The sequence below is a fragment of the Aphelocoma coerulescens genome, chromosome 21 (assembly GCF_041296385.1).
Source record: "Aphelocoma coerulescens isolate FSJ_1873_10779 chromosome 21, UR_Acoe_1.0, whole genome shotgun sequence".
Lineage (NCBI taxonomy): Eukaryota > Metazoa > Chordata > Aves > Passeriformes > Corvidae > Aphelocoma > Aphelocoma coerulescens.
The window spans coordinates 1,538,226-1,550,724 of NC_091034.1; the positions used below are offsets into that span (position 1 = coordinate 1,538,226).

Here is a 12,499-nt window from a genome sequence, read left to right on the forward strand (position 1 = left end):
CACTGCTAACGAGCAAAAAAATTTGCTTCCTTGAAATCCCCTTTTAAAAAAATGAGAAAGGATGAGGAGGATTTTCTGATTGTAAATCTAAAAAAGTGTCAATATGACACCGCATTAAGAATAGAAAACAAAAATAAAGTATTTACAGCTTTACAAAGGAAAAAAGGAAGAGGTCATCAAAATCATTTCCAGCATTTTTACATTTAAATTCCTTTTTTTTTTTCGTTGTTTCTCTGGCGAGCTTTGATCTGGTTTCTGGAGTGGTGCCACACACACAGAGCAGGACCTCGAACCAACGACCTCCCAGGGAAACCCCCAAGGACCAACCCCAGCTGCCCCCAAAAGGTTGGTCCAGCCTAAATGAAAATAAACCCCCGACCCCGAGTATGAAAACACCTTTCCTTCCTTAAAAAGGGATTACATGTGGTTATAAGAAAGACACCAACACCCATGGGAATCTACTGTCCTACACATCACCACCGAGCACGTGAGTTCTACACCCTCTACTACAGCCCCGCATCCCTCACACCCCCTCCCCCACTAGAGGTGCTCCTCCTCACCCCACACCCGAATTCCTGCCTCGGGAATTCCCTGCCCTCAGCACAACAGCTCCTGTGTTTGGGAACACTCGGCCTTTTTCCTGCTGGGACGCTGATTTTTAAGGAAAACCAACAACCCCGCAGCGAGGCGGCAGCGCCAGGAGCGTTCCCGGGCGGAGGAGAGCCAGGGGCCGGCTCCAGGAGCTGCTTCACCACACTCAGCAACGCCTGCCCCGGCCACTGAAGCATCACAGACATCCAGCCTTGGCAGACGCTTCCTCAGCCTCGGGAGAGGCTCCTCGGGAGCAGCTGAAGTTCAAACGGGCTCGAAACCCTTCAAAATTACAGATTTCAAACATGCAGTCCCAGCCCCCTCCAAAAAATACCCCAAACACCCCCCCAGCCACCCCCCAGCTTGCAGCCCTCGTGAACATCACATTTACCACTTTGGCCACCTAAGAAATAACAGGAATGAGCACTTTGGAATAAGGTTTCTCTTCCAGAGAAAAGTTATCTACATTTATAGGACAGAGCAGGCTTTGGAAAGCCCCTCGCCCACACCCAGGATCCAAGGAGTTGTCACCTGCTCTGCACTGAGCATTGCCATCAGTAAGGACACCACGGGAATATCCTTGGATGCGCTGGCTTGGACTGAAGCCATCAGCTGTGGATTGTGCCCTCCCCACTGTGGACCCCGATGGATCAGCCTGGGCCCTCCTTCCCAGCCTGGAAAACGCAGGGAGCCCACGCGGCCTCGAAGCAGGAGATGGAGCTGACAGCCAGGCAGCAACACGGGAGACTCCAGGGGAAAACATTCCTGTGCCCACAGCTCCACCAGGAACCCCCCGAGGTCCTGCCCCTCTCCCTGGCCGTGCCAGACTGAGGAATTTCCACCCAGGAATGAGCCATTTTCCAAGACACCCGTGGCTCTTTACGGAATGGAGCGACACAGACCGACACCGGCTGCTCGCAGGGATCCCAGACCAACACAGCGGAGCCTTGGAAACACCAGGCAGGAAGCTCACAGGATTGGCCACTTTGCCTTTCTGGAACACTGAGAGGGTGCTGAGATGGGGATTTTCCCTGTCCAGCCCTAGCACTGCTCCTGCACAGCACCTTCCAAGCTTCCTGGCAGGAAAAACAAACACATTTGGTATTTACTCCCAGTCTTGCAACCACTACTTAACTCCACAGCTGGCTTTGGGCAGTATCAACCACGCTCTCAATCTTGGTCTAAAAACAAACAAAAAATTATTGGCTGAGGTTTATACCCTGTTTTTACCTGGCTGAGGTGCTACAATTCCCATTCTAACCGTGAGGAGCTCGGTGATGCTGGAGTTCCCTCAGCCACCACCGAGTGATCCGACTTCTGATGCTGCTTCTCCTGGGTAAAAATACAGAAAGATGGGCAAAGCCAAGGTCTTGCCACTTTCTCACAGAGAAAGCACATGGCTGTTCCTCCCCAGTTCTAGGGCAGCAGCAGTTTGGGATTCAGTTTACTACGCCCTAAAAAGGATTACAGCATTTCCCAGTGTTCAGCTTTCCCGAAGAACAGTGGCCTGGATCTCTCCCAAAGTCCTGTCTCCAGCCTACATCTACGTCAGTGCATCCTGATGCTTCACCTACCCCACTCTACACATCACAGAAGCAGCATAAAATGGAGTTATCTCCCTGTCAGCAAAGGAAATTCTGCAAACACTAAAAAAAAAACCCAACAAAACCCTGAAAAAAGACACAAATCAACACGGACCTGAAGGGCTGATTCCCCTCCTAATCCCATCACTGGAAACAAAGGCATTGTGATATGACATTCCACCTCAAAAGCAGCTCTACAGACATCTAAGTGTGCAAATGTGGGTTTAGCTTTCCTTTTCCCAAGGGATAACTGTAGCCCAGCAGGGACCAAACATTCCACATAAATAAGGCGAGCTTTTTTTTTTGTTTTTGCATAGTAGTTAATCAGTGATAGTCCCCCCCCAGTGACCCCTCCTGTGCCCACCTGCTTTGCCACCGAGCTGAGTCCTGCTCCTCCAGGTCCTGGAGTCCAGCAGAAACCTTGTACACATCCCAAAGGCTCCCTCACCCCGAAAGGTGGGATGAAGAAAACCCTTTGAGTACTGGAGAACTGCTTCCCCCTACGAGCTGTCTCCAAACCCGCTGTGATTTTTAAACGTTTGCAGTTCAATTTGGAGGCAATTCCTTTTTTTTTTTTCTTTTGTGCCAGACATTGGAAATTGCACCATAATTGTCTTGGTTCTGCTGCTCTTTTTGCCAGTGTTGCTTTTGCCAATCAGTGCAGCAGCTCAATAAAAACAGCAGCTTACTGAAGTACCCAGAGCCTCTGCAGCACCATCCTCTGCTGCTACCAGCTTTGGTTGGCTTTTTTTTTTTTTTTTTAAAGAACATATTTTATAAAAACACCTGCTATTAATATTCCACTGGAGCTCAAAGTGGCTCAGCTTGGGGCAAAGGCACAATTAGAACACCGTGTTTTCCTACAGGACTCCGCATTTATGGTTTGTAGAACAGTAGAAATGTACAGCACCAATCCTTGGGTGGGAGGGGATGCGTGTAGGAATGAGTCCTCAGAGTCCCTCTGCGAGGGCTCTCGAGTCTTTCACCTTTCCCCCAGCAATTGGTTTGGAATCTTTGCTCTCCATCTTCCCCTTCACCGCAGTGCTCCCGCTTTCTATCAGCTGACCATGGGCTCCACGTCCGTCTCTCTGTCCAAATCGTCCTGAATTTCGTCTGTGTTTCCTGAGTCGCTGCTGGCTACGGAGCTGGGAGATGGAGAATTCCTGCAGGGAAAGGTGCAGCCAAAAAATTTAATATCAGTGACAGAAGGAGGAAGGGAAAAAAAAAGAATCTTTAAAGAAAACAGTCACTTTCCCTCCACAATACTATTGAAAAACTCCTTTATTAACATGAAATGTTGGCACTCCCCAAAGCTATTTAAAAACCCCTTTAATAACATCAAACATTGGGTTTACAGTAAATAGCAGCAGTAAAATTAAGCTGCCACCCCACCCACCCCCTACACAAACACAGGGGCTGTCCCAGGTTTACTGATGGGGAAATGGAGAGCAAAGTCTCCTCCAGAGACTCTCAGCATCCCTAATACCCAGAGCCCTGAAAATTGAAAGTTTATCATCTTGTTCTACTGGGGTTGAGCAAGAGATAAGAGAAATCCCTCATAGTGTAAGGTTCTTAACACATGAGAAGATTAAAAAACAAGTTCTTCACGTAAGTCCAGAGTCGAGATTTAATTTGGGGTTTTAAGAGTTCTAAATCTGAGATGTTCAAGACTGGAAGTCCACCCGAGCTGCAGCTCCCTGTGCTTAGGAGCAGCTGCTGAATCCTTGGAGCTGTCACAGGGTGTAGGACCCCCCCACCCTCTGCTCCAGGCCCCCCTTCCCGGCTGATCCCGGGACACAGGATTCTCCCAAAGACAAAGCCATACAGTGACAGTGCTGCCCTTAGCCCCAGCTGGCAGGAGGCAGCAGGAGGGAGCTCGTGGGGCAGCAGAGGATGCCAGTACCTGTCAGCTGAGCCCTTGATGAGCCTCCTGCAGGTCTCCATCTGCACGTCCAGGCCCCGCTTCATGCTGCACATTTCCATGTACTCGTGCAGGTGCCGGTTCATGTCACTCTTGGCCGTGGCCAGTTCCAGCTGGGGGAAAGAAGGGGAAAGAACCAGCCTCAGGTGAGGTGCAGTCCCAGTTTCCCTGCGCTTCCCACCTTGGTGGGGAGGCCTCAGCTGCCCAGAGCCCACCCAAACCCCCCGCAGTGCACGGTCAACCTCCCTGCTCCTCACTGCCAAGGCATTCACCAGCCCAGGAAGGGCAATCAGAGCTTCACAGCTGGTTCTCAACAGCCCTGGAGGGGTTTTCCTGCTCTTGGCACCTTGTTTGTCAACAGGCAGGAATTAATGAAAGCCTGTTGGAGGCAGGGCAGAGATTTTGAGAAGCTCCAGCTGTTGTTTCTGGCAACCTGTGAGGCCACACCTTGGGAAGCATTTCCCAGGGTGAGGGTGGATATGCAGAACAAAGGGGGGGAAAATAGAATAATAAAAAAGAATAATAGTGTGTTTTATTCCCTTTGTTCTGCAGGTTTTCTGTCTCCAGCAGCCCCAGATTTATGCTCAGTGCTGAAGTATGGAGCAATAATAGCACAGAGAATGGCATTTAGAAAAATCCCCAGGGCATGTCAGAGGGAAATGCCTTTGCATTCTTGGATAGATGGACATTCCTCCTTCCCTCTGGGACTCCCCGGTGCGTGCCCGTGTCCCTCCATTAGGAACAACTCCCCCTCCTCACCTCTATCTGCCCTATTGTCTCCTGGTATTCCTTGTCTCTCGTTTTGAAGAAGGACTCTGTTTCATGGATCAAGTTTCCCAGGTTTTCTTCCTGCAGGGGAAAGGAGAACACAAAGAATGAGCAAGGAACTAAAAGCATTCAGGAGAGAACGGAGGATTTTATTCAGCCTCCCCTGGAAATGCAGGTGGTTGTGTTCCTTCATGCACTGATTTTTTTTTTTTTTTAACGCAGGCAAGGAATATTCTTCTTCAAATTGGAATACCAGGAGAACACATTTCTGTGCCACGAGCACAGCTTTGGACACACAAAGGTGAGGGCTGATCAAGGCTCCAACAATTAAACCCATGCACCTGATGCATTCCAGAGCACCAAACCCCTGCATTTTCCCGAGCCTTTCACAGCCTCATCACACTTGCACTGACTGGAATTGCTCTCCAGCCATGAAACTTTTCATTTTCCCTGCACTGACCACACTGCTACTCACAGCTTTATCCTGGAATTGTCACTTTCCAGTTTCACATCGTTACCCTCCAGCACCCCCCGTGCACGCACGGATCCCCTCTGGAATTCCTCAGGGCACTGCTGGATAAAGCAGCTGAACAAATGCTGTCCTGCTCTGGAGTGACAGTACAGCCTGGGCTCCCAAACACACAGAGCTACTTTGTGCTGCACAAAAAGGCACCACAGTGTCACCTCTTCCACATCTTCAAGCAGCTCTGCTTTCCAGAGCAAAATCATCCTCGATTTAACACGAGTGCACCGATGAGTGCTAGCGGCCTTTCCGTGCTTTGGCCACATCTGTGGCAGATTTACAGGGCTCATTCCTGGTACCCACACCAGGCTATCCAGCCTGGAGTTACAAGAATCATCCCACTGATCCTTTTATATGCAGAAGAGCTTTAAGGAGGAAGGTCATAAAAGAAGGTGGCGAGGGCAGCGTGTAAGAACTTGAATAAAACCCACGGAAGGAAGATTCAGGCATGTAAAGCACATGTTAAAGAGCAGGCACAGCCGGAGCAGTCTTTATTCTGAACCTCCATCTACAAGCCAAATCTACCCTTTCCTTGTATAATTTTCATTTAGAAGGATTTAAGCTTCTTAAAATCTTTAGAGTTTCCGCGCGCGGGGCCTGGGCTCGGCGCTATTGCTGTGAAGGCTCTGCTCAGCCAGGCACGCCCGGCCTATGCAAATCAGCCTGTCATTAATTCCTGCACAAGGCTCCTCGTTATCACCCTGCCACTCTCCTGCTCCTCATTATCACCCCGCCACTCTCCCGCTCCCCGTTATCCCTCTGCCACTCTCCCGCTCAGCGCGGTTTCTGCAGCTCCAGCACTTCCCAGTAATCCCCGCAGCCTCCGAGTGCTCCGGAGGGATGATCCACGAGCAGGGAGGTGGAACACGGACACGCCCTGGCAGCCAGCCCCAGACCGTATTCCCGAGGCTACTGCCTCAGCATCTTCCCTGGCCGGGAGGCAGCAGGATGATTTCCCACCTCCCACCACTGTGCTGCTCAGCGATGCAGTAACACAGCCATTCCCAGCCCTTCCCAGCCCTTCCCAGCCCTTCCCAGCCCATTCCAGCCCATTCCCAGCCATTCCCAGCCATTCCCAGCCCATTCCCAGCCATTTCCAGCCCATTTCCAGCCCATTTCCAGCCCATTCCCAGCCATTTCCAGCCCATTTCCAGCCCATTCCCAGTGCTTCTCAGCCTATTCCCAGCCATTCCCAGCCCATTCCCAGCCCATTCCAGCCCATTCCCAGCCATTCCCAGCCCTTCTCAGCCCATTCCCAGTCATTCCCAGCCCTTCTCAGCCTATTCTCAGCCATTCCCAGCCCTTCTCAGCCCATTCCCAGTCATTCCGAGCCATTCCCAGCCCATTCCCAGCCCTTCTCAGCCCATTTCCAGCCCATCCCCAGTCCTTTTCAACCCATTTCCATCCTCTTCCCAGACTTTCCCAGCCCATTCCCAGCCCTTCTCAACCCATTTCCAGCCTTTCCCAGCCCATCCCCAGTCCTTCTCAACCCATTTCCAGCCCATTCCCAGTCCTTCTCAACCCATTTCCAGCCCATCCCCAGTCCTTCTCAACCCATTTCCAGCCCATTCCCAGCCCTTCTCAACCCATTCCCAGCCCATTCTCAGCCCATTCCGAGCCATTCCCAGCCCTTCTCAATCCATTTCCAGCCCGTTCCCAGCCCATTCTCAGCCCATTCTGAGCCATTCCCAGCCCTTCTCAGTCCATTCCCAGTCCATTCCCAGCCCGTTCCCAGCCCATTCTCAGCCATTCCCAGCCCTCTCCAGGCCGGTTTAAGAAGGCTGCGGAGTGGCTGGACGAGGCAGCACGCTGCCATTAGCTGCCTTTCCCGGGGATCTTAGGGATTAAAAGGAAGCTGCTCATTATCCACCACTGCCAGCAGATCCCCTCTGATGGGGAGAGGGAGATTCACGGCTTCAGAGGATCCCTGGGGCTTCGTGTGGTCCTGCAACCACAGGTTCTTTGTTTGGGGTGGGATTTACGTCCTTTGACACCTTCCACAGACCGCCCCGAGGCTGCTTTGCTCCCCACAGGAACAACTGTGCCACCCCGTGCCCTGCACTCCACAAATGATCATGATTCAAGTGTGAATGACAATGCACAGAGAAAGGAGGTGCTGTGGGGAAGATCACGGAATCCCAGACTGGTTTGGGTTGGAGGGACCTTAAAGATCATCCAGTGCCACCCCCTGCCACGGGCAGGGACACCTTCCACTGTCCCAGGCTGCTCCCAGCCCCATCCAGCCTGGCCTTGGACACTGCCAGGGATCCAGGGGCAGCCACAGCTGCTCTGGGCACCCTGTGCCAGGGCCTGCCCACCCTCACAGCCAGGGAAGGATTTTTTCCTAAAACCCATCTAAACCACTTCCTGTCAGCCCAGAGCAAGGGTGACAGATTCCCTGATGCCTCTGGAACAGACACCTTGGATTTTTTACCTCTCACTTGGTACTTTTAAATACTCAGTTTGAAGGAGCCAAGGAAATAAAGTTTGGCCAACAGAGTGATTGCACAGACCAAACATCAACCACAGAGATGAAGCACTAAGAGGATTTTAAAACCGAAGTAGGTTTGTGTGGCAGGCTGGATCACCAGTCAAACACCCACAGGCTCAAATGGCTGAAAGAGTAGCTGAGGGAGAGTTTCTGCAGAGAAGAGCTGGAGAAAATAAGGGGAATGAACTCACCTCTCCTTGGAGGTCAATTGAGGGATTGCAGTTGGTGAAGTCTTCCCAAAGCAGCAGCGTTTCCTCGTTCTCCTCCCATGTTAAACTGTCACAGTCGTCATCAAAATCAAACGTCTCCCGACTGAGAGAACAGAAGAGGCATTAACGAAACCACTCCAGCCCCACTCCCTCAGTCCTTTAATTAATTGTCTAGAAAAATGGGCTATGAGAGCTGAATGAGGGGACAATGCAGCGGCTGGAAATCCTCACAGCTTTTACAAGCAGCCTGTGCCACTGTCCAAGTCCCTCTTTCCTGGGCTCTCTGCCACCCCACAGCAGAATAAAAGATCCTTGTTGGATCTCCTGCTCCAAGCACCAGGCCTGGCTCTGCCCTCCAGATGGAGCTGCACAGAAGCTTCCCCTGTTTGCAAAACCACAAAAATGTTTGGAGCTGTTCCTTTGCTCCGTGGGCAAAGGAGCCCAAAGGCAGCGCGGGGATGTTACAAGGCACGGAACCCGCGCTGATTTCACGGCGGGGTTCAGCCAGCCCGTCCCCTGCAGCCCTTGGAACACGGGCTCTGAAAGGAGCAAGGACGGCAAGGCTGAGCCCCAAAGTGATGTGTGAAGGAGACAAACACTCCTGCAGCCACCAGGGCAGAGCAAACAGGCAGGAGGGGCCTTTCCCACCATGATCTGCTCCAACTTGTGCAATAAAGGAAAGTTTCAGGGGGACAGAGCACAGAGCAGTAGCTGCTTCTCATCCTGGTTCAGGAGCCCTGACAAAGAGCTGGAATTGCTCCCCAAGCAGCCTGCATTCCAGGCTGATGCATTTTTATGGCTTTAGCTCACTTCCTCTGAGCTGATAACATCTCAGGAAGCAGCCCGATGCTGTCCCAGGAGGCTGCAGAGCTTGGCAAGGGACAGGAGGTTTGTCTGGATCAGCAGCGCTGTAAAAATGTCATTTACAAAACTTGGACATTCATGATTGTGCCTTTTGCAATTCCACTTCTTCAAATTGTTTTCTTTTTGCAGGATCTGCCCTGGCCAGAGAGCACAAAGGCTCCTGGCCTGACCTCACACACTGCTCAAAATCCACGGCAGTTTGAATTTTTTACGACTTAATCCTTAAAAATTAAGTTCATTACAGCTAAAATGCAAGTTGTTTTGCTTCTGTTAACAGTATCAGCTCCTCAATCTATTTCTAAACTATTAATTTCTACTTCACAGAGACCCCAAACCCGTCCCCGATGAGCCACCACCCCTTCCCCACATCACCCCAGCTTGACAGAACAAGGTTCCTGTAGCACTTTGTGCCACGTGTAATAGGACCAGGAGATAAGAATTACCCTCATTAGCAGCACCAGTAACAACTGGGTCTCACAGGGCACGTTTGGGAATGAAATTAAAACCCAAATGCATGACCAACCTAGTAGGTACATTTTAATTTCTTGCTTTTTAAAACAATCCACACGCTGCCTGCCGTCACAGCGAATTTAGCCACGGAGAAGCCAAAAATCTGTGCTTATCCCACTGATTATTACTAAGGGCCTAAAGACATCTGAAAGGAGCCCTAACAAGGGGAATCATCCACAGCTTTTGCAAAAAACCCCCCTCCCACACAGGGAATTCAGGCAGAGAGGAGGGAACACTCCCCCTGGACGCAGAGCTCTGGGCACTGCCGACAACAGAAGAGGACTTGGTGGTTCTTAGACCATCCCTTGTGTGCTCCTCCACACAGATCCTGTCCTGCCCCGTGTGGGAAAGCCCTGGGAGCTGCCAGGAGACACCCCACACCCCCCTCAGGTCAGCAGTCAGACCCACGGTGCTTCCCGGGGCTTCTCTCTGCCAAAAGGGAACAGCAGAGACCCCGAAAGCCTCACCTGGCTGTGGCTACCCCCGTCCTGTCCCTGATGGGAGAAGGGGACACAGGGCACATCTCCAGCCACCCCCCTGACCTGCTCAGTGCAGCACCACGTGCAGGGAGTCCCTCCTCAGCTGCTACAAACTTCCTTCATGGGAGGAGTTTGGTTTGGGGTAAAGCTTTAGGCAAAAAGATTTGGTTTAGGGGTAAAGCTTTAGGCAAGATAAACTCCAATTCTCATCATTGGTGAGACTGGGCTTTGCAGCACAGCTGACAACACCAACATTCCTGACATCTAGAAACTGTCGTCCCCTGATCTTCCCAACAGATCCACCACTCCCATTTGCCTACAGCCCAACTGAAAACCACCCCGGAACACCTGAGAGGTTTGTATCCACTCCAGACTGGGCTTTCAGTTCAAATTCTGTCCAGCCAAGCAAACTCTAGGAATCAAATACTCAGGCAAACAGGCAGAACAGATTCCTGGTTTTGACCCTTTTTTGTTGCATTTTTCCTCTCTCACAACAACACAGCAGCAAAACCAGTCTGTATTTTTTCTATCCTCTGTAGTTCCTCCCACCTGAGGGAGAAGCAGGAATCCGTTCACTTTATTTGAACTTCCCCAAAGCCTCCTGGCCTGAGCCACGCTGCCAGCTCAGGGCTTCCAGGCTAAGGCTGCCTGGAACAGGAGCAGTTTTCCCGGGATACTCACAGCTGGTTGAACATCCTCTTCATCTCATCCGTGATGTTGAGGGAGCAGCTGACCTCGTCGTCCGAGAACCTCCCGTTGTCCGCGTCCTGCTCCGACAGCTCCTCGTCGGACGTGAGCTTCCGCTCCTTCTTCTTGGAAGCCACCTTGGGTGGAGAGAGCAGCAGTGACTACAGGGCTCAGCTGAGGGGGAGTGGCAAATCGGGGTGGAAGGAGAGGACAGCGTCAGGTCTGAGCAGCTCCTGGGAAATGCACGGATTCCCTGCCCGGACTCGTGGCGGGCATCGCCCCTGTAAGGAGTGGTGGACACGGAGCACAGGGAAGCAGCTGGGAAGAGCAAAGCAAGCTGCAGGCTGCCAGCGCTCTGGGGATGTTCATCTGCTCACTGAGCCCGGCCTGGGACCTGCCAGAGGCCATGCAGAGGCTGGAATGAGCCAGGGAAAAGCGGAAGCGGGCAGCGGTGCCCGGGCAGAGAGCAGTGACAGAACTCTCCCTCTCCTGCCACCACCACAGGTGTGGCCTCCAGCACGGAACCCCCAGCAAGGAACAGACAGGAAACCTTTCCAGAGAGCCTTTATTCCAGGGCCATCCCCACCCCAGCAGCGGCAGCGGATTGAGGATCCTCAGGCGGACACAGAAGGGTTGGCTGAGCCATGGAAAAGCCCGGACAGCCCCAAGAAACGAACTTCAGGGAACACAAGGGACACCCCTGCAAGGGACACACAGGGCTGGGAACACCCAGGATGCTCCCAGATCCCAGAGGATCCCAGAGGGCTGGGAACACACAGGATGCTCCCAGATCCCAGAGGATCCCAGAGGGCTGGGAACACACAGGATGCTCCCAGATCCCAGAGGATCCCAGAGGGCTGGGAACACACAGGATGCTCCCAGATCCCAGAGGATCCCAGAGGGATGGGAACACACAGGATGCACCCAGATCCCAGAGGATCCCAGAGGGATGGGAACACACAGGATGCACCCAGATCCCAGAGGATCCCAGAGGGATGGGAACACCCAGGATGCACCCAGATCCCAGAGGATCCCAGAGATGCTCCCAGCTGGTGCCAGAGCCACAAACACACAGTCCACTCCCAGCCTACAGCAGTTTTCCCTCTGCTTGGCACACAAACCATCCCTTGTTGGCATTGTTCTCCGAGGTTTCATTCTCCTGGTCATTTTAACCCCTGCAGGCCTGACCAGCAGTGTGCTCTACAGTCACCTCTGAGCAGAAAGACTCAGCAATTCTCCTCAGAGACAAGAAGGAAGCACTGGCACCACGCAGTGGCTCAACTTGCCAGAGAAATAATTCTCCTCTGAGGAGGTTTGAGTCTTTTGGGGAACATAAGGGGAAAAAAAAACCATCAAACATTTAGGCAACTTCACCAGCAGAGCCCACAAGGATCCTTTCCAGTGCTTTTGGACAGCATTTAGAACACTGTGTGCTATCACTGCACACAGACAAGCATCAGATTCACTGAGAGCCTGAACAAGACACGTTTAGATGGAAGCAGAAGGAAGGTGGGTTAATCAGGGCTGAAACTGCAGTTGTGACCAGACCAGCTGCACTGGGAGTGACAGCTCTGCTCCGGGCAGAGCTTTCGGAGCAAATTAAAGGACTTTCCTTCTAGCACCAAGGAAAGCAACTGGAGCTTGTGTCTCACAGAGCAGCCAGAGCTCACCATCACAGAAATGTTATTTCTGGCCATGGAGCTCGAGCCAGAAATAAGAACATTCAGATGACAGTTCCACGAGCTTAAAACCTCTCACTTGTGAAGGGAACAAATGGGAGGGAGGAATTATACAAACCTAGGCCCTGTAACATTGCTTTTCTCCCTGCATTCAGTGCAGACTAACATCAGACTCACAGCACGGCTTAAAGATC

The 12,499-nt window shown here is 52.0% G+C and overlaps 1 protein-coding gene across 1 annotated transcript in view; it reads right to left on the reverse strand.

Moving 5' to 3' along the window:
• Positions 1 to 966: 966 nt before the first annotated feature.
• IFFO2 (intermediate filament family orphan 2) overlaps positions 967 to 12,499 on the reverse strand; it is a 40,875-nt gene continuing 29,342 nt past the window's right edge. The window contains exons 5-9 of the mRNA XM_069035041.1: positions 10,621 to 10,763; positions 8,069 to 8,189; positions 4,855 to 4,944; positions 4,078 to 4,208; positions 967 to 3,337 (exon numbers count right to left, since the gene is read on the reverse strand). Coding sequence (XP_068891142.1) covers positions 3,232 to 3,337; positions 4,078 to 4,208; positions 4,855 to 4,944; positions 8,069 to 8,189; positions 10,621 to 10,763 — 591 coding nt within the window. The 3' untranslated portion in view covers positions 967 to 3,231. The remainder of the gene's footprint in view (positions 3,338 to 4,077; positions 4,209 to 4,854; positions 4,945 to 8,068; positions 8,190 to 10,620; positions 10,764 to 12,499) is intronic.